This window comes from Cygnus olor, chromosome 19 (genome assembly GCF_009769625.2).
Source record: "Cygnus olor isolate bCygOlo1 chromosome 19, bCygOlo1.pri.v2, whole genome shotgun sequence".
Taxonomy (NCBI): domain Eukaryota; kingdom Metazoa; phylum Chordata; class Aves; order Anseriformes; family Anatidae; genus Cygnus; species Cygnus olor.
Window position 1 is genome coordinate 12,377 of NC_049187.1, and position 24,841 is coordinate 37,217.

The 24,841-nt window shown below is 47.0% G+C and overlaps 1 protein-coding gene across 1 annotated transcript; it reads right to left on the reverse strand.

Annotated features, from left to right (window-relative positions):
* Positions 1 to 1,773: 1,773 nt before the first annotated feature.
* LOC121057486 (zinc finger CCCH domain-containing protein 11A-like) lies at positions 1,774 to 24,255 on the reverse strand (the record flags this gene model as incomplete). Its single annotated transcript, XM_040531775.1, is given in 15 exon segments — positions 1,774 to 1,850; positions 2,474 to 2,720; positions 2,832 to 2,971; positions 4,056 to 4,121; positions 4,332 to 4,427; positions 4,686 to 4,748; positions 5,485 to 5,536; positions 5,538 to 5,596; positions 6,012 to 6,092; positions 6,601 to 6,720; positions 7,242 to 7,445; positions 7,886 to 8,009; positions 8,793 to 8,912; positions 9,123 to 9,316; positions 24,112 to 24,255. Coding segments are annotated over 14 exon segments (1,503 nt in total), but the record flags the coding sequence as incomplete, so codon positions are not given.
* Positions 24,256 to 24,841: the final 586 nt, after the last annotated feature.

Consider the following 24,841-nt stretch of genomic DNA (forward strand, 5'->3'; position numbering starts at 1 on the left):
GACCCACAAAGGTGACCCCTGGCGGACCCCCAGGCGCCCCAGAGGACGCACCCCAGTGACACCCGACGGACCCCTGAACCCCGTGGAGGACCCACCCCGGTGACCCCCGGCGGGACCCCGGACCCCCCCGGAGGACCCACCCCGGTGACCCCCGGCGGACCCGCGGTTGCCCCGGAGTACCCACCCCAGTGACCCCTAGCGGGCCGCAGGTCGCCCCGGAGGACCCTCCCCGGTGACTCCCAGCGTGCCCCTGGGCGCCCCGGAGGACCCACCCCGGTGACCCCCAGCGGGCCCCCGGTCCCCCCGGAGGACCCACTCCGGTGACCCCCGGAGGGCCCCCGGACGCCCCGGAGGACCCACCCCGGTGACCCCTGGCGGACCCCCGGGCGCAAGAGAGGACCCACCCCGGTGACCTCTTGCGGACCCCCGGGCGCCCTGGAGGACCCACCCCGGTGACCCCCAGCAGGTGCACGGGTGCCCCGGAGGACCCACTCCTGCGACACCCGGCAGGCCCCTGGGCGCCACGGTAGACCCACCCCGGTGACCCCCGGCGGGACCCCGGGTTCCCCGGAGGACCCACCCCGGTGACCCCGAGGAGGTGCATGAGCTCCTCGGAGAACCCACCCCGGTGACCCCCGGTGGGCCTTAGGGCGCTCCGGAGGACCCACCCCTGCGACACCCGGCAGGCCCCTGGGCGCCACGGTGGACCCACCCCGGTGACCCCCGGCGGGCCCCCAGGCGCCCTGGAGGACCCACCCCAGTGACCCCCGGCGGGCCCCCAGGCGCCCCGGAGGACCCACCCCGGTAACCTCCGGTGGCCTCCAGAGGCCCCGGAGGACCCACCCCGGTGACCCCTGGCTGGCCCCCAGTCCCCCCGGAGGACCCACCCCGGTGACCCCCGGCGTGCCCCCGGGCACCCCAGAGGACCCACCCCGATGACCCATGGCGGACCCCCGGGCGCTGCGGAGGACCCACCCCGGTGACCCCCGGCGGGCCATTGGGCGCTCCGGAGGACCCACCCCGGTTACGCCTGGCGAGCGAACGGGCGCCCCGGAGGACCCACCCCGGTGACCCCCGGCGGAACCCCGGACCCCCCGGAGGACCCACCCCGGTGACCCCCGGCGGACCCCGGACCCCCCCGGAGGACCCACCCCGGTGACCCCCGGCGGATCCCCGGACCCCCGTGGAGGAACCACCCCGGTGACCCCCGGCGGGCCCCCGGGTGCCCCAGAGGACCCACCCCGGTGACCCCCAGCCGACCCCTGGGCGCCCCGGAGGACCCACCCCGGTGACCCCCGGTGGACCCCCGGGTGCCCTGGAGGACTCAGAAAGGTGACCCCTGGCGGACCCCCGGGCTCCCCAGAGGACGCACCCCAATGACCCCCGACGGACACCCGAAACCCGTGGAGAACCCACCCCGGTGACCCCCGGCGGGCCCCCGAGCGCCCCGGAGGACCCACCCCGGTGACCCCCGGCGGACCCCCGGGCGCCCCAGAGGACCCATCCCGGTGACCCCTGGCGGGACCCCGGGCACTCCGGAGGATCCACTCCGGTGAACCCCGCTGGGCCCCCAGGAGCCCCGGAGGTCCTGTTTTTCAGTTATCCCCTTATTTGCATACTGACACATTTTTTTTTCTTTCTCCTGCTACCAGTTCCTACCAGACGCTGAAAGGTAAGAACACACTCAAGAGCGTGGCACACGGTGAGTAACAAAACTTTTCAGAATTTATGAGAAATTATATGAATGTATGCGTGTCTTCACAAAGGACTCACCTGTACATCAGGTACAGAGTAAAGTTTAGGAAAAGGCCTGTTCAATTCCACTGTCTTCTTTTCTTCTTTTTCAGGTGCTTTAAAACAAACCCAAAAAAAGTTTTGTCAATGGCAGAAATAAAGAAAGCTGGGTACTTGTTTTCTTTGTGTGTTTATTTCCTCGTGTCCCATGAGACAAAGAGAAAGGCTTCAATGTGCAATCCATGCAGCCTTTAAGCCCTCCTTATCTCCCTCACACAATCTCATGTTACAAAGTTGATATAATCTTAACAACGAAGCCTTTGATCCTCTGTCATTTTTGACAGAAACTGGCCCCCCACATTAAGACGTTGATGCATGCTTTACAAACACATACACGTGTCAAGTTAAGCAACACATGCCAAAGAGGAAGGTGAACTTGAACTCAACACAGGGAGGACTCCATACCATAAACAGATGGCAGAAAAAAACAGAATACCAAAATTAGACTAAAAAGCCCCTCAATGAGTTAATTTTCTAGTGGGAAATACAGAACACCATCACGTAATTAATGAAAACAGACATGGTTGCATATTCTGGCCCTTCCTTGCCTTTGAACTTTGTAGCCTTAAACTCTTTTATCCTCTGTGTTGAAGGAAAAAGCAAGGCAGATCCTGAGCAAACTGAACTTGCTCAATATGGGAAGCACCTCACCAGGGCAGGTATTAAAGCATCTTATTACCTGTTAGCTTTGTGTTCCATAACGATTTCTGCCCTGCTGGGGCAGGTCCAGGTTGTGCTGGGGGAGCTGGCACATTTCCTCCACTCTGCTGCATCCGCAGAGCTTTCTCGCGCTTTATTTCTTCCAAGGTTTTAACATGCACTTCTCCTTCTGGCTTGACTTTACCTGCCAGCTCCTTCGACTGCACTTTGCTGGGCCCGGACAGAGTGAGCACACTCTGCTTCTCGGGCTCACCCTGAATTTTTACCTTGGGATGGAATTCTCCTGCTTTTTTCTTCTCTTCTACCAAGCAATTATTCTTTTTTTCAGCCAAGGCTTCAGAGAAAGTTTTGATGCGACCTGCAGGAGCGGGTCTTGCCCCTGCGCTGGGATCTTCTGTTTTACCATGCCATTCAGCCTGGGCTTTGGCTTGAGTTTCTCGTCTCTGAAGAGCTCTCTCACGATGGATTTCCTCCAGTGTTTTCACATGGATCTCTCCCTTTGGCTTAGCAGCCTTCCCTGTCATCATCAAGAAATGAGAAGCACCAACATTTAAAGAGAGTCCAACAATATTTTGTCTCCAAAATTTGTCACAGTACTAAGGAAAACTTATCCTGAGCATTCCCAATAACGCATCTGTTGTGGTTTAGCCCGGCTGGCAGTCAAACACCACACAGCCGTTCGCTCACCCTCCCCCCTCCCTCTCCGGGATGGGGGAGAGAAACGGGAAAGTGAAGCCTGTGAGTTGAGATAAAGACAGTTTATTAAGACAGGGAAAAGAATAACAACAATAATAATAATAATAATAGTATTAATAGTAATAATGTGTACGAAATAAGTGATGCACAATGCAATTGCTCACCACCCGTTGACCGATGCCCAGCCTATCCCCGAGCAGCCGGCCACCCCTCCACCCCGGCTAGCCACCCCTATATATTGTTCAGCATGACGTCAGATGGTATGGAATACCCCTTTGGCCAGTTTGGGTCAGCTGTCCTGGGTCTGTCCCCTCCCAGCTTCTGCTGCATCCCTAGCCTGCTCGCTAGCAGGACAGAGAGAGAGGCTGAAAAGTCCTTGGCTTGGTGTAAGCACTGCTCTACAACAATTAAAACATCAGCATGTTATCAGCGCTCTTCTCATCCTAATCCAAAACATAGCACCCTGCCAGCTACTAGGAGGAAAATTAACTCTGTCCTAACTGAAACCGGGACAGCATCTTAGGACAATATCCTAACATTCTCCTCCTCTGAGCCACTTGTATTTTGAAGACCAGCCCTATCCAGAGAGAGTTGCTACACAGAAATGCTAGCTTACTTTATTACTTTTTCAGACTGCATTTCAAATTCCTGCTCCTGGCAGTGGTTCTATTCTAATTGTATATGATGGTTCACAGAAGCAGCTTAAAACCTTGACAAGGCACAAGTGGAAATAAACACACACCTAGAGCCAGATTTCTGACGGTGGCTGTCAGAAGAGCTTCAGCACTCAAGCAAGAGGAATCAGTTCTTTGTTTTCATTTAAGTTAATTTTTAGGGCTGTATGAAAACGGTCTAAGTTCACGGGAAGGAAGAAGGAGAAAGTATATTTAATATCCAGTTGTTACCTTTCGCAGTACTAGTCTGTTGAAAAGGTAATCCTAGTCTCTCCTTCACAGACTTGGGAACTTGAACTGCAAAACAGAAAAAGAACAAACTAGGGAGGCTGCATAAACGTCAACTTTGTGTTCACATTTGAAAACAAGACAGGAAAGGTAACTTTGAATCCCAGTGATTAAGACCTCAGCCAACATGCAAAAAGAAACATCACAGGAAAAGGACAAACAGAAAGCCTAAACACAAAACCCGTGAATCAAATCCAGATGCCTGTTTAGTAGCTGTACCTCTCTTCGGTGCTTTGTCAGCATTTCCCGGAACCTCCACCTTCTTCCCCAGCCTTTCAGCAAGGCTGCGCTTCACGGGAAGGGCGCTTACATCAGCTTCAGACAGAGAAAACAAGGAATATTTTAAGAACATTTCTTTGCAGGAAGATTTGAGAACAGACAACCACAATCTTCTATTTTTCAAGCATATTTTCACAAAATTGCCTTTCAGCTGCTAAATATTTTTTTGGCCATTTCTGCAGTCAACACAGATCTCCACTGCAATGCATTTTCCTCTCATACGTCAGAAATACTCTTTAATGCAGTCATATATAGAAGGCGGCACCTAAATAACAGCTCATAAAAAGTTCTTACCCACGGAGGCTTTCCGTTTTCCTTGTTTCTCAGCAAGATCTAGTCGAATCACAGGTTCCTCCCCTAAAACAAAAGTAAAATTTTTCTATTTCATAGAAACCAGTAGCCATTAGAAATATCATACTGTTAGCCCATGTCCAAAAAAACCCAGTAAGACACTGTTTTGACAGCTAAACCACACAAACTCATATTTCAACTATAATTAACTTAGAAAAGGTATTAACAGTCTCAGTGTTTGCTTCAAATTCCAGCTGAGATAGTAGAGAATGAATCTGAGTCTGCTTGACAGCTATATTTTGTGCAGAACAAAGCTGCATAAGCAAGCAGAGTATTATTAGGTACAAATGCTGAGAAATATTCCTTTCTAAGGTGAATGTCTATGAGTAAAAGTACTTCTTCACTTCTTTCCCTTTAAAAGGAATTTGCACAACTCTAAACAATATAATTTATACACAGACTCCTATCACACTACTGTCCACACCTGCCACTGTCAGCCTCTTTAAAGCTTCAGAAATTGCTTCTTACATAGCACTGTCTTCTATAGCTCTTTCTTCTTGTTACTCTCCTGTTTTTCAGTTATCCCCCTATTTGCATACTGACACATTTTTTTCTTTCTCCTGCTACTGCACTTAACCTGAGCACCAAATCTTTCCAGTACAACCAGGGACTTTCAGCATAAAAGCATGTTTTGAACAGAAGAAGGCAGCACCAGCAGGCTAACATGGGTGAATTGTCTTCATTCTTGCTTAACCTTCCAGTTTAGGAGTAATGAAATCAAAACAAAAGCATTAATTATTACCTTCCTCTGTAGACAGTGTCACAGTTCTCACCACTGACCGGACATTTTCCTTTTTCCAGAGCAGGAAAAATCATAGAATCGACGGGAGGAAGAGAAGATCTTGAAGGACCTTCTGTTCAGAGCAAGCAAAACATAAGGAAGTTTACCAAACATAAAAAATTATCACAAAGAACAAAAAACTTTAATTATTCATTACTGTCAAACATACAGTGACCAGAGCATGTAAATAAGAGAGGTGACTAATTTGCCTCTGGTTGCCCTTGGAATTCCCATCTAGAATACCAGCTGGCTGAGAATCAGGTTGCTTGATGCCCCCAGCTAAAAATGGAAGTCTATCCCTCAAGCAGCTCCCAGCCACCATCACCTGCCATTCTGAAGCCAATAAAATTTCACTTCTTTGGCAAATAGTTGTATTCACCAAAGCATAGCCAGCTACCCGGTATTACTGGAAGAATTTTTTTTTAAAAAAAAGAACTTCAAACAGGATGAAGGTGAACAGGGTAAGAAAGTAGGGAATATTAAATCACCACCGTGTCTCTTAGTTTTTTCCTTCATTTTCTGTGATTTGATTTCTTCAAGTGTTTTTATTCCAAAATTCAGACTGTCCTCTGAAAATAGAAAACAGTTAATGAGACTAAGGCTTAGAGGCGCTCACTGAGGACCACAGATCCTCAGGCTTCTTAGTGCTCAGGAACTTTCAGAAGTATTTAGAATAAACCCTGTCAACACTCCTCACAAGTGAAAGAACCATAGAACCAGTGGCATTTTGCCCCTCCTTTCACCCTTCAGGGTAAAAATTGTAGTTTTAATTTTAATCCATTTACACGATATTAGATCCCTCTAGCGTTAGATATGGCTTTCAACAGTGGTTGCAAGGCTGCATGTGCAGCCATTTAAACTCCATGCTGTGGCCCTGTTTTGTTCTCCAAAAGTAAAGAAAAGGAGTTCACCTTTCTGACCCAATGGGCACATGATGGTATTAGGTAGAAATGAGATCATGGAAATAACCGAGTCCATTCAGCACCCCTACATTCTGTTGTGTTTTTACGCCACACTGCTTTCGAGTTAATTGTCAAGTTCTCCTTCCAATTTATCCTACTACAGGTGCTGGAATACCTTGTTTAGCAGTAGCAGCACTGGCTTTCCGAGTGGAAATCATCCGTAATCCATTTTGGCCTTCCTCAGCTGGTTGCTGGACGGGAGTTTTAGTTTCTTCTCCTTCCTCAGAAAGCTGGTCTGAAGGGGAAAAATCTATTCAGTTATGCATAGACCAGATTGTTCATGATTATGTAGCTCATGCAATGACACTTCAGTCCACGGTCCATATAAAAAAGCTTTTTTTTTTTTTTTTTTTTTAATACAGCTACACTGACCTGATGAACTCGTAAGTAGACTACACTAGGACAAAACATCTAGGACTCTAGATTCTCTGCAGCTTTAACTACTACACAACATATTACTCTTCAGAGAGACAGAAAAAAAAGGAATTTCCTTCCTAGTTTCACATAGAGCTTTACACAACAGACCAGCTAAAGCCAAGAGTGGTTCTAAGCTTTCCTCCAACATTTCAGGTTCTGTCCACTGACTGCCAGACAAAGCCATCAGTGACCTGACCAGACTGCCTGCCCTATCGCTAGTCAGACCTCAGGTCATCTGTGATTTATACATTCATTTACAGCACAAATTCCTTCCAAGAACCACAGATTTACACAATCATTTACAGCACAAATTCCTTCCAAGAACCAAAACATGCTCACCATCATCATCTTCATCATCATCTGCAGCATTGATTACAACTGGAGGGTGTGTAGGGCTTGGGACGTTTTCAGAGTTTCCCACTTTCATCACCCCCCTTAGCTATGGAGAGGGATTGGACTGGACAGAAAGTTTGTTTTGCTGCAGTGACATCTGAGCCACTTTCAAATCATCGTCCGCGGACTCAGGCGGACTTGGCAGTGTAGCTAGAGGAAGAGGAGGATCATCAGTAATATGGCAGTTTAAAACTTTGACCACAATGCACAAAGATGGTAGGTAAGGCAGATAACCTGCACAATGAATTCAGCATCTCCTTTTGCCCATCCCATCACTGTTTACACCGTGAACAATGACTTCCCTTCAAACAACAACACATCTCCCTACCACCCAGCAGAAGATGAAACAACAGAAAGTAAACTGCAAGGCAAATATCACACAAAGCAGAGAGAAGCTGAGCATGAAAGCAGAAAACAAATACCAGCAGTACACCAGCAGTACACTCGGTTTAGCTGACCACCTATGACTGCAGACCTTTTCCTGCACTCACAAATGAACGGTTACCTGATGTCTCCTACAGTATTGGCACCCACTAAGTAATATTCAAAATTAATTCTTCAATACTTAAAGAAAAAGGACCTAAACTCACTCTTGCTTGGTGGTAAGAAGACTCCATCGATGTAATGTCCCTTTGTGTGATGAAAAGCACAGTTGGCTTTCTGACAGCCTACTGGCTGCTTCTCCCAGTAGCAGGGAATCTCACTGCTCTTTTTCTGAAGACAGAAAGAAAGACAAGCTCGTGATAACATGCACCTAAGGTTTGCAAAGAGATGCACAGTTCCAGATCATGACAGCGATAGGGCTGTCACAATACAGTGCTGAAACATCATTCCAAAGGTCAGTTTATCACTTAAGTAGAGTATTTCCAGGCATATTGACAAAGTTTGCATAAGCTGTAACCACTATGCACGTTTAGCTTTGTCATCATTCAGTTTGAGAAGACAGGCACTCTCAGACATCAGTTTAGGGTGTGTTAAACTAATACACCTAGGATTATACTAGGATTATTCAGAGGGAAAAAGAACATCTTAAATTGCCTAGGTTAACTCTATCTAGAACTACTTCTTGGAGACTTCGTTCTTCTGCACCTTTAACTTTCCCCACTGCTTCCTACCCCAGGCAGCTACAACAGCATTATCTGAAGGGACTCCGGGACACAAGAGACCTGATAGATCATTCTCAAGCCTGCTCTCAGGAGGCTAGTACAGCCTGTTTATTACTCCCCTGCTCCAGCAGGTTTTAGCAGTCTATTTCACAGTTATTCTGCATCTGTTGAGAAAATACTTTTGGCATCTAATAAAAGAAAATCTTGCTAAGACATACCTAAGGCATTGATTTTATTTCCCTCTCCTTCCTCCCACCCCCTCTCCTGGTAACAGAAACCAGTGTAATTTCAAAGCAAATGAATCTATCCTGCGAAAGCACAATCAGCACACCTACAGCACTGAAAAATGGTTTTGTTGATTTATTTTGAGAACGCATCTTTAGGCACTCACATCAATTTCCATGTGTCTGAATTGGCAGACATTCCTGAAACAACGACCCTCCTGCCACAGCGTGCAGACCATCTCGTTCCCCAGAGCAGCTTCACAGTGGCAGAAGGAACAGTTGTCTCCCTGTAACCAAAAGGAAACCAACAAGGAAAATATAGTACAGCCTCAAAATGTCCATGCTACTGCCTCAGGTTGCTACAATTGAATTCAGAATCTATCTGGTTATCAAGTCAACCAAAGACCAGTGTGCCTCCTCCTCCTACTCTACCCCTTCCTGAAAAAAATGGAAAAAAAAAAAAAAAGCAAAGCAAAGCAAAAGAAACCCAGCCATACCTTGGTACAGGTAGAATAGAAATAGAAGTAGCAATCGTCTCCTTGTTTAGACATGCCGACAAGTTCTGATAACAAGCTCGGGTTCTCTCCACAGGGACTTCCTCTGCTCTTGGAGAGAGCTGTCTTCACCCTTGCTTGGGCTGAAAGTATTCTACTGGCTTGTGATCAGTGAAATCTTCTTTTTAAAAGTAACCCTAAAGAAAGTACCAACAAGTGAAAAATAATGAGTAACAAGCATTTTTCCAGCTTTCTTCTGTTCATCAAATTAGTCTCTTGAGGAGAGCAATGTCTTGAAATCAGCTGTTACGTGAACTAACACAATATTAAATTAAAGTTCTGTAAAGCTGCCAGGAGCTTTGTCAGCAAGTGTTCTCTTCCACGTCCTCAATAATATGACTTGGAGCACATCTAGAAGCCTGAAAATGGAGTCACTTCTTAAAAAACCACCTGATCATACATGCAAGTCAATGATCAACTATGGCTACGAATAACTTCTACAGAACGCAGTATGATGCGTTAATAGCATGTTCCAGTCACTGTGGGTCTTCAAGTTCACCTACCTGGACAACCTCAGCAAAGTTATCGATCTTCAAAGATTTCCAATTAACTTCTCCTGTAGGCCAAACCAACACTGAATCCGTGAATTAATAATAAAGGGGTAGGAAGAATTTTCCTCCTCACTTTGCCAAGGGAACCTCTCATCCACAATTCAAACATAGGATGTGCTTTTAAACAGCTTATAACTAATGGAGGAAGCAAGTCCATTTGAATACTCTCTCAGACTGGAGACAGCCAGGGCTAGTTAGCTCTTCAAAAAATAAAAAAAAATAAAAAAATAAAACACAAAACAAAACAAAAACAAAAAAAAAACAGTGCATTTAGAGATGAACTTGTGATTCAAAGTGGCTGCAAAAATGAGGATCCATCTTCCACAGCCGGACAACTTAACTTTTTTTTTTTTAATTTAAAATTTAGTATGTTCCAATCTGTGGTCTTCAAGATTTCTTCACCTATTAAGAAAACACAAAAACCTTTCCCCATGTTTATTACCTGTACAGCAAAAAACACACCAGTGCATATAAATACACAAATGTGCATATGCACACACATGTGTTTAGACACAAACGAGGAGTGAGTGATGGAAAGTTAGCGAGAGCGACAGTGGAAATCAGAATTTTTGCCTTTTTGACACAGAGAGCGTGTACAAACTCTCTCATTTTGAGGGAACTAGAAAAAAATGGAGGATCTGGAGGATCTACAAAATATTTTGATGAGTATGCCTTCGAGGCCAATGCTTTATAACATGAGTGATCTGGGGGCCAGCACACAAATATGCATACATATGTACATGCATACAGGATAAACATATCTATACACACAAGCGTGCACAGTATATGTCGTATGATATCCATATCGAGAACAACTCGTAGCCCTGATCAGACAGGTAGAGTTGCAATCAATTAACAGCAGGAAGACAGCAGATCAAGGATACAGCAAGCTTTGAGAGGCAGGGGAATGCTCACTTTGCCAGTGGCATGGCTGCATGATACCAAGAATTTTGAACTAGTTTGATTTTTTGGAAGCAATTTGTTTTCTTTCTGCGCTGTAGCAAATACCACAGGTTTGCCATCACGTGCTGTTCCCTAATCCATATATCCATCACCATCCATTGCTGCAAGATCATGAAACGTTAGAAAAGATGACTTAGGCCCAATTTAACAGCCAATGATTTTTCAATGACCAGAGATGCAACAGATTTTATTTAGCCACAAGCAGGTTTTTTTTTCTGATGTGAAGTCAGATATTTTGATTTTTTTTTAAGACACTAAATGTCATAAAACCTGCAACCAGACCAGATAAAGTTCAAATTAGAGTGATTCTGAATCCTTTCATTTAAATGCTGCACATTTCCGTGCAAATTATTTCTGACTCTTCTGGACAAAAGTGGATGAAATAGTTCTTACAAATTAATAATAAAAGGTTGGAACATTTTACTCACACAAACACTAGTGAATTTTCCAGGAAATATTTTTTTGGCAGGGAATTTTCCCAAATCTAAAATAAAGAGAGGAAAAGTTGGGTTCTCATAATAGTTATTGATTTTGACTGCTTGACAAAGGGAATAAAAACAGTAGTTAAGTGCAAGGTTTCCTTCTCTTCTTTAGTATTGATAGGAATCGTCACTTCTGACCTTTAGCACCTTCAGAAACACACTTAGTGCCATGCAGGTTCCTCTGCATCTACTTCTAAAAATTACTGGTGCTCCTTAGCATGCAAGTTGGACTTGAAATATTTTCCAGATTTAGCTCTTTTGAATGCCCAAGGAGCTCACCATTTTGCTTGTTGACTTCCATTTTCCTGAACCAACCCAGAACGCTGTTCAGGATATGAATGGATCTGGTCTAAGGAACGGGAAGAAAGCAAAAACCAAGGATACCTCACAGCCCTAAATGCTATAAAAAGCAGTCTCATTTTAAAAAAGATCTCAAAAGCTTTTTTTTTTTTAAACTGACATCTGCTAACATGGCAATCCAAGTTCTGAACAGAAACCAACTGAACTAGCCCCTGAAAGCCTGAATAAAAATGAGTAACTCTGGTGCACTCAGCAGGTCTGTAATAGAAGTTGGTAAGATTTTTAGATTTCTTTTTTCTCCAGGGTGCTAGTAAAGTTTTTGCGTTATGCAATTTTGAACTCTTTTTGTACAAAAGAATCACAGATGCACTACAGTCACGGTAGCTGGGGGTCTGGAAATACATGCCAACAAGTGTCATAAACTTTGCCTTTGCTGAAGGAAGATAAATAGCACAAAGAAAATCTGTCTAGTTTGTTTTACAGGCTTGTCTTTCTCAGTATGGAACAAACTGACCTCCCTGGTCTAACTTTCCAGTTGGCTATTCTGCCTTTGTCCTGGAGTGAAGAGCAAGAAGGGAACAAAATATTTTTGCACTCCAAAAAATGCATTAGAGAAGGATTATCACACCTACCTAAGGGTACTTTCTTGTTTGTTTATAAAGCACAAAGTATTTCTCTTGGACTGTCTCTGTTGCTGGCCTGTTTTTTGCCTTCCGTTTATAATAAAGATATTAAAGATGCTTAGCCCGTATTGTGTTTTATTTTTAGAACAGTGTAAGCGGACAGTCGGATGACAAGCAAGAAAGAACACCATAAACTCCTTGTTCTGACCCTGCTTTTTAATCACCCAGCATCACCCTGGCTGCAAAACAGTCTCCACTGATTTACCTGCTTGTTAAAGCACCCCACAGGCTGAAAGTGTTGTGTGCTAGGTGTCAAATTATATTTAACAGTGCATAGGTAAACCATTCATCTTCCCATGGTCGAAGCACAGAACAGCCTCCTGCTAACACAGCTCATCCTTGCTGCTATGAGAAACCTCATCACCTGTAGGAAAACCTAAAGCTAAGAATTCCAAAGCAAAAGCAGAAAATACACGTTTTGTACTCTTTATATATGAGTGAATTCTAGCTGTTCAATGCTGCCTACATCTGCACTGAGAGCGCATTCTGAGGCTGGAGAGAAGGACACTCAATACCCACTGACAGCAGGAGAGCAAAGATGCCAGCCAAGAAGGCAAAGGTTAAAGCTGAACGCTGCCTCAGCCTCCTCCACCAGAGAGTTGGGGGTCACCTTTCACTGTGATCTCTGAGACTCAGAGCCACGAGTTACCACAGCCGCAAGGTACAGCTGCTCCTTGCTGGCCCAAGCAACTCTATTTGAAGACGTGCCACTTCAGGGACCTGGATTGCGACAGTCTCAAGATCAAATCAATCTGTTCCTGAAAGCGCAGATTGTCCTGATGTTTCTGTAGCTTTCAAAGAACAATCCTGAACTGAGGCACTCATCTGATCAGACAGTGCTTCAGCACAGATTTGTCTTTAGCTTGACACATCGATATGAAGAGGAAGCAATTCTTCAAAGCAACCTCTCAAGCAGGGATCTAATAAGGCGGCCAAGACGATGTGCTCACATCTGAGCACGCCACTCTGCAGAGAATCAGTTTCAAGCCTAAGCTGTTTCGCCCATCTCCCAGTCCCAGAGCGACAGCGACACCTTTACTCTGAAAGTCTGTGTTCTGCAAAGCCAGGAGGTGACCAATGTCTCGACTGAGCAGTCTCCCCCAGCCACGAATGTCACAACCATGAGACACCTGGGACCACTGGAACGAGCTGCGAATAGCCCCGTTCTCCCTCCCAGGAAGAGCTGCTCCATCTTCTGCTGTTCTAAAGAGCCCTTAACATATAAAAGGAAGAGAGAGGTCCACAGGGCGGCTATTTCCTGCTTCCAGAGATCCTGTGCAAGACAGTTCTTGTGCTGCAGTTCCTGAAGAATTTAATGTGTATTAGCAGAACAAGAAAGTAAAGCTCTTAAGCAATTGCTAACCTGTTCTCAGTGCTCACAAGTCCCAAATCACTAATTTTACAATATATATAAACCATGGCAGCTGGCACCTAGCACTGCACACATTGGCAGTGTCGTCAGGAGCTAGATATCCAATGGGCATCACTGTTAATTAGCCTGTGGCAGGTTCAGGGTCCACGTATCAATGGTTGTGTGTGTTTTTCTTCACTTTCTCCAAACCTGTGAAAAAAAATTCTTATACAGCACTGTACAGTCACACATTATAGATGGGAACCAACTGCATACTGCCAGTCTGTATCAACTTCCAATAAGACAGTGTTGGAAAAAGGTGCCTTCAATGGTCAGTAGCACAATAGCTCTGGTGATGTGTTACTTAAGTGCACTCTTATATCTGAGTTTCTTCGTAGCAGTATGTAGTTGAGAGTGTCCGAGTTTCCCAGGTAAGATTTATGTTTTCTCCTACCAAGCACCAGCTCAGTATACAATGCTGTGTTAATAACACCCAAGCATGTAGATGTTAAACCGTAACTGCTTTTAAACCTATTTGTTGGTAAGAAAAGAGCTCAGTACACCACCTTCACAGGGCAAAAATTCACATGGAAGAGCAGAAAAACCCAGAAGTGCTTCCTGAACTTCACGTTACCAACAGCACCATCGGATTTAGATCCTGGCCTGGCATCCAGGATGCATGGTCTGCAAGCACTGCTGCAATGTGGAAGTGCCAAGGCAGGTTTTTGGCCTGCCCTGACTAAAACACTGTTGTGGTTTAGCCCAGCTGGCAGCCAAACACCACACAGCCGTTCGCTCACCCTCCCCCCTCTCTCTCCGGGATGGGGGAGAGAAACGGGAAAGTGAAGCCTGTGAGTTGAGATAAAGACAGTTTATTAAGACAGGAAAAATAATAACAATAATAATAATAATAATAGTATTAATAATAATAATGTGTAGGGAATAAGTGATGCACAATGCAATTGCTCACCACCCGTTGACCGATGCCCAGCCTATCCCCGAGCAGCCGGCCCTCCCCCAACCCAGCTAGCCACCCCTATATATTGTTCAGCATGACGTCAGATGGTATGGAATACCCCTTTGGCCAGTTTGGGTCAGCTGTCCTGGGTCTGTCCCCTCCCAGCTCCTGCTGCATCCCTAGCCTGCTCGCTAGCAGGACAGAGCGAGAAGCTGAAAAGTCCTTGGCTTGGTGTAAGCACTGCTCTACAACAATTAAAACATCAGCATGTTATCAGCGCTCTTCTCATCCTAATCCAAAACATAGCACCCTGCCAGCTACTAGGAGGAAAATTAACTCTGTCCTAACTGAAACCAGGACAGATATCCACCCCTTATTCCATACCAGTTATGTCATGCTCAGGTTACACTCTTTCCAATACCTTCTAATTAATCACCATTTTCATCTATGATATGTAACAATCATGGTAGTGATGACATACAGTATTATATGATAATTAACATACTACAATTCAACTCATGGGCTATTCTCACCCAGTATTCGGTCCCCTTGAGGTACACACCGGACCTCCCCATTCTTTTGCATTACCCACCAAGTGCACCCAGGTCCCTGAGCAAAAGCAATCCCACGAATGGGTTTGCCTTTTCCTGAGGCAGGAGTAGCCCAGACTGTCTTACCCAACATGTTTCTTACGTGCACTGCAGGAACTTTATCCCCTTCTACAGTGCGTAACAGGTTTGATTGGGCAGGTCCAGCTCGGTTGGCAGATCCTCTAGTATTGACTAACCAGGTGGCCTTTGCCAAATGTGTATCCCAATTTTTGAATGTCCCAGCACCCATTGCTTTCAGTGTAGTCTTTAACAGTCCATTGTATCGTTCAACTTTCCCGGAGGCTGGTGCATGATAGGGGATGTGATACACCCACTCAATACCATGTTCTTTGGCCCAAGTGTCTATAAGGTTGTTTTGGAAATGAGTCCCATTGTCTGACTCAATTCTTTCTGGGGTGCCATGTCGCCATAGGACTTGCTTTTCAAGGCCCAGGATAGTGTTCCGGGCGGTGGCATTGGGCACAGGATGTGTTTCCAGCCATCCGGTGGTTGCTTCCACCATTGTAAGTACGTGGCGCTTGCCGTTGGGGGTTTGAGGGAGTGTGATGTAATCAATCTGCCAGGCCTCTCCATATTTGTATTTCAGCCATCGTCCTCCATACCAAAGAGGCTTTGACCGTTTGGCTTGCTTAATTGCAGCACATGTTTCACAATCATGAATAACCTGTGCTATAGTGTCCATGGTCAGGTCCACCCCTTGATCACTAGCCCATCTGTATGTTGCATCTCTACCTTGATGGCCTGAGGTGTCATGGGCCCATCGGGCTATAAATAATTCACCTTTATGTTGCCAGTCCAGGTCCACCTGAGCCAGTTCAATCTTAGCAGCCTGATCCACCTCCTGGTTGTTTTGATGTTCTTCAGTAGCCCGATTCTTGGGCACATGAGCATCTACATGGCGTACCTTTACAACCAGGTTCTCTACCCGGGCAGCAATATCTTGCCACAATGCAGCAGCCCAGATGGGTTTGCCCCTGCGTTCCCAGTTGTTCTGCTTCCATTGCTGTAACCACCCCCACAGGGCATTTGCTACCATCCATGAATCAGTATAGAGATAGAGAACTGGCCACTTTTCTCGTTCAGCAATATCTAAGGCCAGCTGAATGGCTTTCACTTCTGCAAACTGACTCGATTCACCTTCTCCCTCAGCAGCTTCTGCAACTCGTCGTGTAGGACTCCATACAGCAGCTTTCCATCTCCGATGCTTTCCCACAATACGACAGGACCCATCAGTGAACAGGGCATGTTTCTTCTCATTTTCTGGTAGCTTGTTGTACAGTGGGGCTTCTTCAGCACGGACCACCTCCTCCTCTGATGATATCCCAAAGTACTTGCCTTCTGGCCAGTCCATAATCACTTCCAAGATTCCTGGGCGACTGGGGTTTCCTATTCGAGCCCACTGAGTAATCAGTGCAACCCACTTGCTCCATGTAGCATCAGTTGCATGATGTGTAGAGGGGACCCTTCCTTTGAACATCCAACCCAGTACCGGCAGTCGGGGTGCCAGGAGGAGCTGCGCTTCAGTACCGACCACTTCCAAAGCAGATCGAACTCCTTCATATGCTGCCAATATCTCCTTTTCGGTTGGAGTATAGCGGGCCTCAGATCCTCTGTATCCCCGACTCCAAAACCCCAGGGGTCGACCTCGAGTTTCCCCAGGTTCTTTCTGCCAGAGGCTCCAGGTGGGACCATTCTCCCCGGCTGCGGTGTAGAGCACATTCTTTACATCTGGTCCTGTTCGGACTGGCCCAAGGGCTACTGCATGAACTATTTCCTGCTTAATTTGTTCAAAGGCTTGTCGTTGCTCAGGGCCCCATTCAAAAGCATTCTTCTTACAGGTTACTTGGTAGAGCGGGTTTACAATCAGACTGTAATTTGGAATATGCATTCTCCAAAACCCCACAACACCTAGGAAAGTTTGTGTTTCCTTTTTGCTAGTTGGTGGAGACATAGCTGTTATTTTGTTGATCACATCCATTAGGATTTGACGACGTCCATCTTGCCATTTTATTCCTAAAAACTGGATCTCTCGTGCAAGTCCTTTAACTTTATTTTGTTTTATGGCAAAACCGGCCTTCAGAAGGATTTGGACTATTTTCTTCCCTTTCTCGAAAACTTCCTCTGCAGTGTCACCCCACACAATGATGTCATCGATGTACTGCAGGTGTTCAGGAGCCTCCCCCTGCTCCAGCGCAGACTGGATCAGTCCATGGCAAATGGTAGGGCTATGTTTCCACCCCTGGGGCAGCTGATTCCAAGTATATTGGACTCCCCTCCAAGTGAAAGCAAACTGTGGCCTACACTCTGCTGCTAGAGGGATGGAGAAAAATGCATTAGCAATATCAGTTGTGGCATACCACTTGGCTGCCTTTGATTCCAGTTCATACTGGAGTTCTAGCATGTCCGGCACTGCAGCACTCAGTGGTGGCGTGACTTCGTTCAGGCCACGATAGTCCACTGTTAGTCTCCACTCACCATTAGACTTTTGCACTGGCCATATGGGACTATTAAAAGGTGAATGGGTCTTGCTGATCACTCCTTGGCTCTCCAGTTGACGAATTAGCTTATGGATGGGAATCAGGGAGTCTCGGTTGGTGCGATATTGCCGCCGGTGCACAGTTGTGGTAGCGATTGGCACTTGCTGTTCTTCAACCCTCAGCAACCCCACAACAGAAGGGTCCTCTGAGAGACCGGGCAAGGTAGACAACTGTTTAATGTCCTCTGTCTCTAAGGCAGCTATGCCAAAAGCCCAGCGGAACCCTTTTGGGTCCTTGAAATATCCTCTTCTAAGATAGTCTATGCCAAGGATGCATGGAGCATCCGTGCCAGTCACAATACGGTGCTTTTGCCACTCATTTCTGGTTAGACTTACTTCAGCCTCCAATACAGTTAACTGCTGGGATCCCCCTGTCACGCCATAAATACAGATGGGCTCTGGCCCTTTACAGCTTGATGGCATTAGAGTACATTGTGCACCGGTGTCTACTAAAGCCTTATACTTCTGTGCGTCAGACGTGCCAGGCCATCGAATCCACACAGTCCAATAAACTCGATTGTCCCTTTCCTCCCCCTGGCTGGAGGCAGGGCCCCTCTAGTCCTGGTCAGAATCTTCGTTTCTGTGTCTAAAGGACTGCCTGCTGGAAGTTGGATCAGCAAACTTTTCAGAGAACCCCTTTCTCCCGACTGTTTTCTTTTGCAACTCACGTACCCGTGCCTCTAGGGTCTCAGTAGATTTTCCATCCCATTTTCTCATGTCCTCTCCATGGTCACGTAGGTAAAACCACAGGGTGGCGCGGGGTGTGTACCCACCATATTGTCTTCTTTGCACGGATGAACGTTTACCCCTAATAGCCGAGACACTGGTTTGTACAGGTGGGGGGGAAGATAAATTCTCTTTAAGTTGGTGGAACTCTTCAGAGAGTTTCTCCACAGCCGAGACGCAGGCCTGTAGGGAAGAGGAGAGATTTTCTTCGTACTGCCGGAGTTTTTTAGCCATTTCACCCACTGTGGGGTCTTCACCGTCTTTCCAGGTTATTATTGTCAATGAGCTGGCCCATGATGATGGTGCAGTCCGTATAAACTTCCGCCACATGGGTCGAGTACACTGGACTTCATCTGGATCTGTGGATATTTGTGTGTCGTCTAGGTCCTTATAAATTACTTCCCACACGGCTAATTCCCTCAGGTACTGAATTCCCTTTTCCATGGTGGTCCACTTGACTGGTAGACATACAAGTTCTTCCTTGAAGGGATACCTTTCCTTCACAGCTAACAGGAGACACCTCCAGAGGCTGTGAGATCGTGCTCCATCTCCAATTGCTTTGTCAATGCTTGCATCTCTAGCAAGGGATCCCAGCCGCCTGGCTTCCCTGCCCTCTAATTCCACACCATTGGCTCCAGTGTCCCAGCACCGGAGCAGCCAGGTGACAAGCTGCTCACCTATACAGCGACCAAAATCTTTTCGCACATCTCGTAGCTCACACTGGTATAGGGTTCGGGTAGTTACTGTTGATTTTTCGACATCCTCATCCTCATCTTCATCCTCCTGCACATTTGATGGCCCAGCCCCATCTTCTCCATACCCAGACTTAGCAGAAGACTGTCTGCGTTCTAAACGACCTGAGTCTCTATACCATTTTTTCACCTTGTCTACAGGGGCAACTTGCACTGCTACAGCTCGCTTCTCTGACCCAGCTACAGGGTCTGCCACAGGGGTTGGAATACCCTCTGCAGGGACAACTTGCACTGCTACAGTTCGTTTCTCTGACCCAGCCACAGGAGTGGGAGCGGCTGCAGGAGCTGGAGCAGCTGCAGGGACTGGAATGGCTGCAGGAGCTGGAGCTGGAACGGCTGCGGGAGCTGGAACTGGAATGGCTGCGGGAGCTGGAGCTGGAACGGCTGCGGGAGCTGGAGCTGGAACGGCTGCAGGGTCTGTCACTAGGTTGATAGTAGCATCAATTGCAGCTCGATAGGCACAAGCCAGACCCCAGCACGCCACAGTGATTTGTGTCACTTTGGAACTGCCAGAGTCATGACACCTTTTTTTCAAGCATTCTACCAGTTTTTTAGGATTTTGCAGTTGTTCGGGGTGAATGTCCAAAACACTGGAGGTGCCCACTGCTCTAGAAACCTGCCCATATCCTCCCACACTCCCTGCCACTCGCAACTATCCCGCCTCAAGACAGATCTCCAGATGAGATTCCTAAGTAGTTGTTTAACCTTAAACAAAACCTGAAGCGCATTCAGGAGACATAACTACAGGAACATGCTGGTCTGAGTATCCCAAGGATATTCAACATCTTGGAGAGCTACCGTAACTAGCTCGGGGGATAAGAGGGTGGTGAAGGAGGAAGGGAGAGTGAACAGGTAGCAAAAAATATCTTCCCCTGTCCCCTCCACAGATTGACTCCCTGATGAAAAAAGGCAATAGGTGTAATTGCTAATAGTTTCTGAGATATGGTTTCTGAAGTATAGAGTCGACGACAGTGCTGAGTACAAATACCAGGTTAGAGTCATGACCAGAAATCTCATCATTTCATAAGCCATCGTTACACCACACAGTACCATAACAATCTTAAACCAGGGCCCGGAAAGGATAAACAGCACGACAGGGAGCACATACAGAAAGTAACTTGCTATAAAACTCAATTTGGGAAACAGGCACAGCAGACTTGAGATTAAGGCAATCAACATTGTGACTAGCAACTATTAAGCAGGTCGAACACTTATACCAATTTTAGTTTAACACACTCTGGTCAAATCTGTCGATATCTCAACCCTTCGTGCCCCACGTTGGGCGCCAAATGGACTGTTGTGGTTTAGCCCGGCTGGCAGCCAAACACCACACAGCCGTTCGCTCACCCTCCCCCCTCTCTCTCCGGGATGGGGGAGAGAAACGGGAAAGTGAAGCCTGTGAGTTGAGATAAAGACAGTTTATTAAAACAGGAAAAATAATAATAATAATAATAATAATAATAATAATAATAATAATAATAATAATAGTATTAATAATAATAATGTGTAGGGAATAAGTGATGCACAATGCAATTGCTCACCACCCGTTGACCGATGCCCAGCCTATCCCCGAGCAGCCGGACCTCCCCCAACCCAGCTAGCCACCCCTATATATTGTTCAGCATGACGTCAGATGGTATGGAATAAATAAAAATGGCTTTCCTCATTGCATCCCTGCACTCTCTAACAATGTTCCTATATTACACCCAATTGGTCTGTCCCTTCTCCCACATCATATACACTTTCTTCTTCTGTTTAGGTTTTCCCAGGAGCTCCTTTCCCATCCACACAGGCCTCCTGCCCACCTTACTCAACTTCTTTCTCACAGGGATGCTCCAATCCTGAGCTTTGAGGAAGTGGAGCTTGAATATTAGCCAACTCTGCTGGGCCTCCTTTCCCTCTAGGGCCCTAGCCCAGGGGATTCCTCCAATTAGGTCGTGAAGAGGTCAGTTAGCTCTTGAAATCCAGGGTTGCAGACCTACTTTTTGCCCTGCTTTGTCCTCACAGGATCTTGAACTCCAACATCTCATGATCACTGCAGCCAAGACTTCCCTCAACCTTCATGTTTCCAACTAGACCATCTCTGTTTGTTAGTACCAGCTCCAGAAGCGCTCCTCTTCTTGTTGGTTCACCTACCACCTGCGGCATGAAGTTATCTGCATTGTTCTGCAGTAACCTCCTGGACTGTTTGTTCTGAGCTGTGTTGTCTTTTCAGCAAATATTGGGGTGGTTAAAGTCCCCCATAAGAACCAGGGCCTGTGAACGTGAGGCATTTTGCAGCTGTCTGTAGAAGGCCTCATCCACTTCCTCTTCCTGATTTGGTGGCCTGTAGTAAACTCCCACCACAATGTCAACCCTGTTGGCCTGCCCTTTAATCCTCATCCATAGCTCTCAACTCGCACTTTATTCCTCCCTAGGCAGAGCTGCATAGATTCCAGTTGCTCACTCGTGTAAAGAACAACTTCACCACCTTGCCTTCCTGGCCTGTCCTTCCTAAAAAGCACAAAGCCATCCATGGCCATATTCCAGTCATGAGAGCTGTCCCACCATGTCTCAGTAATTGCGATGAGATCATAGCCCTGCAACCGCACACACACCTCCAGTTCCCCTTGTTTATTCCCTATGCTGCACGTGTTCACATAGAGGCATTTGAGTTGGGCTCCCAATGCACCTTCCTTTCTGGACAGGGCAACTGTAACTTGTCCATGTGGGCCTACGGTATCTCTCCTGTTCCCTCTCTCGGCTCTGGGCATCCTTTGCTGGGTGTAGTGTCCAGCTGGGGTGAGTGGGATGGCATGTCATTATGTACCTTATCACCAGTATTCCTGATGATACCCCACTTCCGCGTCGAATCTAGTTTAAAGCCCGATCAATGAGCCCCACCAGCTCATGACCGAGGACCCTCTTCCCCCTTTGGGAAAGATGAATCCCATCCGATGCCAGCAGTCATGGTGCCATGTAAGGCTTCCTGTTTTCAAAGAACACAAAATTTTGGCGATGACACCAGCCACAGAGCCATATGTTAATGGACATTATCCTTCTGTTCCTGTCACTGTCAATACTGGGGAGAATGAAGGAGAAGATGACTTGCACACCCGAGTTCCTGATCATCTGTCTCAATTCCTTGAAGTCCCTTTTGATTGCTCTCGGGCTAGGCGTTGCCACTTCTTCTCCCTCCAGCTGTAGGTCCAACAATGGGTAATAGTCTGAGGATCAAACCAAGCTGGGAAGTCTCCTGGTGATGTCCTTAACCCGGGCCCCAGGAAGGCAGCAGGCTTCCCTTAGAGGAGGGTCCCTTCTACATATTGGATCCTCTGTTCCCCCTATTGTGTAATCACCCACAACTAAAACCCACCTTTTCTTTCTTCTGCCAGTGGTCGCAATATGGGGGATTGGCCTTTCCGACCCTGGTAATATCTCTGGTCGAGAGGGATCTTCCCCTTCTCCATCCTTTGATTGCTTTTCAGCCTCCAGGGCCTCATACCTGTTGCTCAGGGCTACCTGATGGGGTGAGATGGGTGTGGTGTAATTGCCTAAAGTAACAAGGAAAATAAGACTAATATTCACATTTTAAAGAAAATGTACAGCATTGAAGAGGCTTTCAGGGTAGGACGTAGCTGCATTACCTGAGTGTTCCCTAGGCTTCTGTTGTGGTTTAACCCGGCTGGCAGCTAAACACCACACAGCCGTTTGCTCACCCTCCCCCCTCCCTCTCTGGGATAGGGGAGAGAAATGGGAAAGTGAAGCTTGTGAGTTGAGATAAAGACAGTTTATTAAGACAGGAAAATAATAATAATAATAATAATAATAATAATAATAATAGTTTTACTAATAATAATGTGTAGGGAATAAGTGATGCACAATGCAATTGCTCACCACCCGTTGACCGATGCCCAGCCTATCCCCGAGCAGCCGCCCCCCCCCCCCCCCCCCAGGCTAGCCACCCCTATATATTGTTCAGCATGACGTCAGATGGTATGGAATACCCCTTTGGCCAGTTTGGGTCAGCTGTCCTGGGTCTGTCCCCTCCCAGCTCCTGCTGCATCCCTAGCCTGCTCGCTAGCAGGACAGAGCGAGAAGCTGAAAAGTCCTTGGCTTGGTGTAAGCACTGCTCTACAACAATTAAAACATCAGCATGTTATCAGCGCTCTTCTCATCCTAATCCAAAACATAGCACCCTGCCAGCTACTAGGAGGAAAATTAACTCTGTCCTAACTGAAACCAGGACAAACACTTTTTTTTTTTTTTTTTTTTTTTTTTTTTACAAACAATACAAGGAGTGTGCCAGGTACGCTGTAATGCCAATGTGCCAGGTCAATAGAGGATATCCAAACAACAGAGGCGTTTGTCCTAATTTCTGGCATGAAAACACTTTTACAGCATTCTTTTCACGAAGAAACTCCTCTCTATCTTCTCCAATGCTCCAGGTCCTGCTGCAGCTGCAGCGGCTGCGCTGGTACAACCCGCATCTTTGACAAATCTTTTCAACAGTTCTGCTTTACCTCAGCACAGTTGAGGTCACTCATCTTCCTCTTCCAGCTGAGGAAGCAGCTTGCGGGCTCTGCCACACGGTCGGTGCAGAAGCGAAAGCTGGGAACACAGCAGTCAAACTCTCACTGCTAACGAGTGGCTCTCCTCCATCGTTCTCTCTGTCTTTTTCCTCCCCAGTGTCTGAGCAGGCACTGGGAATCGTTTCCAGAGGAAGGGTACTGCTGAAGCCACAACATTTACTCTCGGGGAAAAGAGAGTATGTGAAAGAATACATACTTCCTTTCTTTTTCATTTTTTTTTTTTTTTTTTTTTTTAAATCTCTGAAATCAACGCTGCGGCCTGGCAGCAAATAACTATGGGAGTAATGATGATTCCTCATCCTCACTGTAACGTTGTAGTTAATCTCATAAAGAACCAATTTCCCCAGGCAGTGGCCATTTGAGATGGGAAGGGGCAGTAAGAGGAAGTTTTCCTTAGACAAGCTCTTCCCCCAGAACACCTTGCCATCCAGCAACAAATTCAATTCACCTGCTCCGCCTGATCAGTCAAACGCGCGTCCGACTCCAGCACACGCCACAGCGGTGGTTCTGACGTGGTTTGAGCATCACCTATCCGCAGAATATCTTGGGTTTGTACACTCAAATAACGCACTATTTTCGAAATAAGGCCCAGAGCTCACACTCCGAGTGCAGCCTAACAGCACCAGAGGGCTGGTAGGGTAAACATTCCCATCCTGGCAACAGTACTGACCCGGACAACAGGAAGCATCCCTTCTGCACTTTCATCGTGAACATCAGCATAAGGAAACAGAGACCTCCTCGATCCAAGTTTTAAGAAACAAACACCAAGGTCACCCAAGCGGGTTGTTTTCAGCAAACAAAAGGAGAAATTAAGGTGACAACCGGGTGCATCCAGAGTTAGTCAGATCCTGAAGGCAGTTCCTTTGGGAAATGGAGGAGCAGCGTGCCAGATGACGGCTACCTTACAGCGCACCCCTTAGAGGCACTGCTACGAAAGGAAGGCAGAAGGTTGGAACTCAAAATAACTCGCAAGGCGCCCGTTAACGGGGAAGCTTTAATTTCCTCAGCAGAACCTCCCCCCTGAAGGCAGCCCAGGGACTCTTTGCTTCCCTAGGGAGACGGCAGGGACGGGGCAGGGCGGTGGGACGGAGGGACAGAGGGCCAGGTGGACGGCCAGACGGCCGGATGGATGGACAGACGGCCAGACGGCCCAAAAGGCCTGAGGAAGGGCTGAGGAG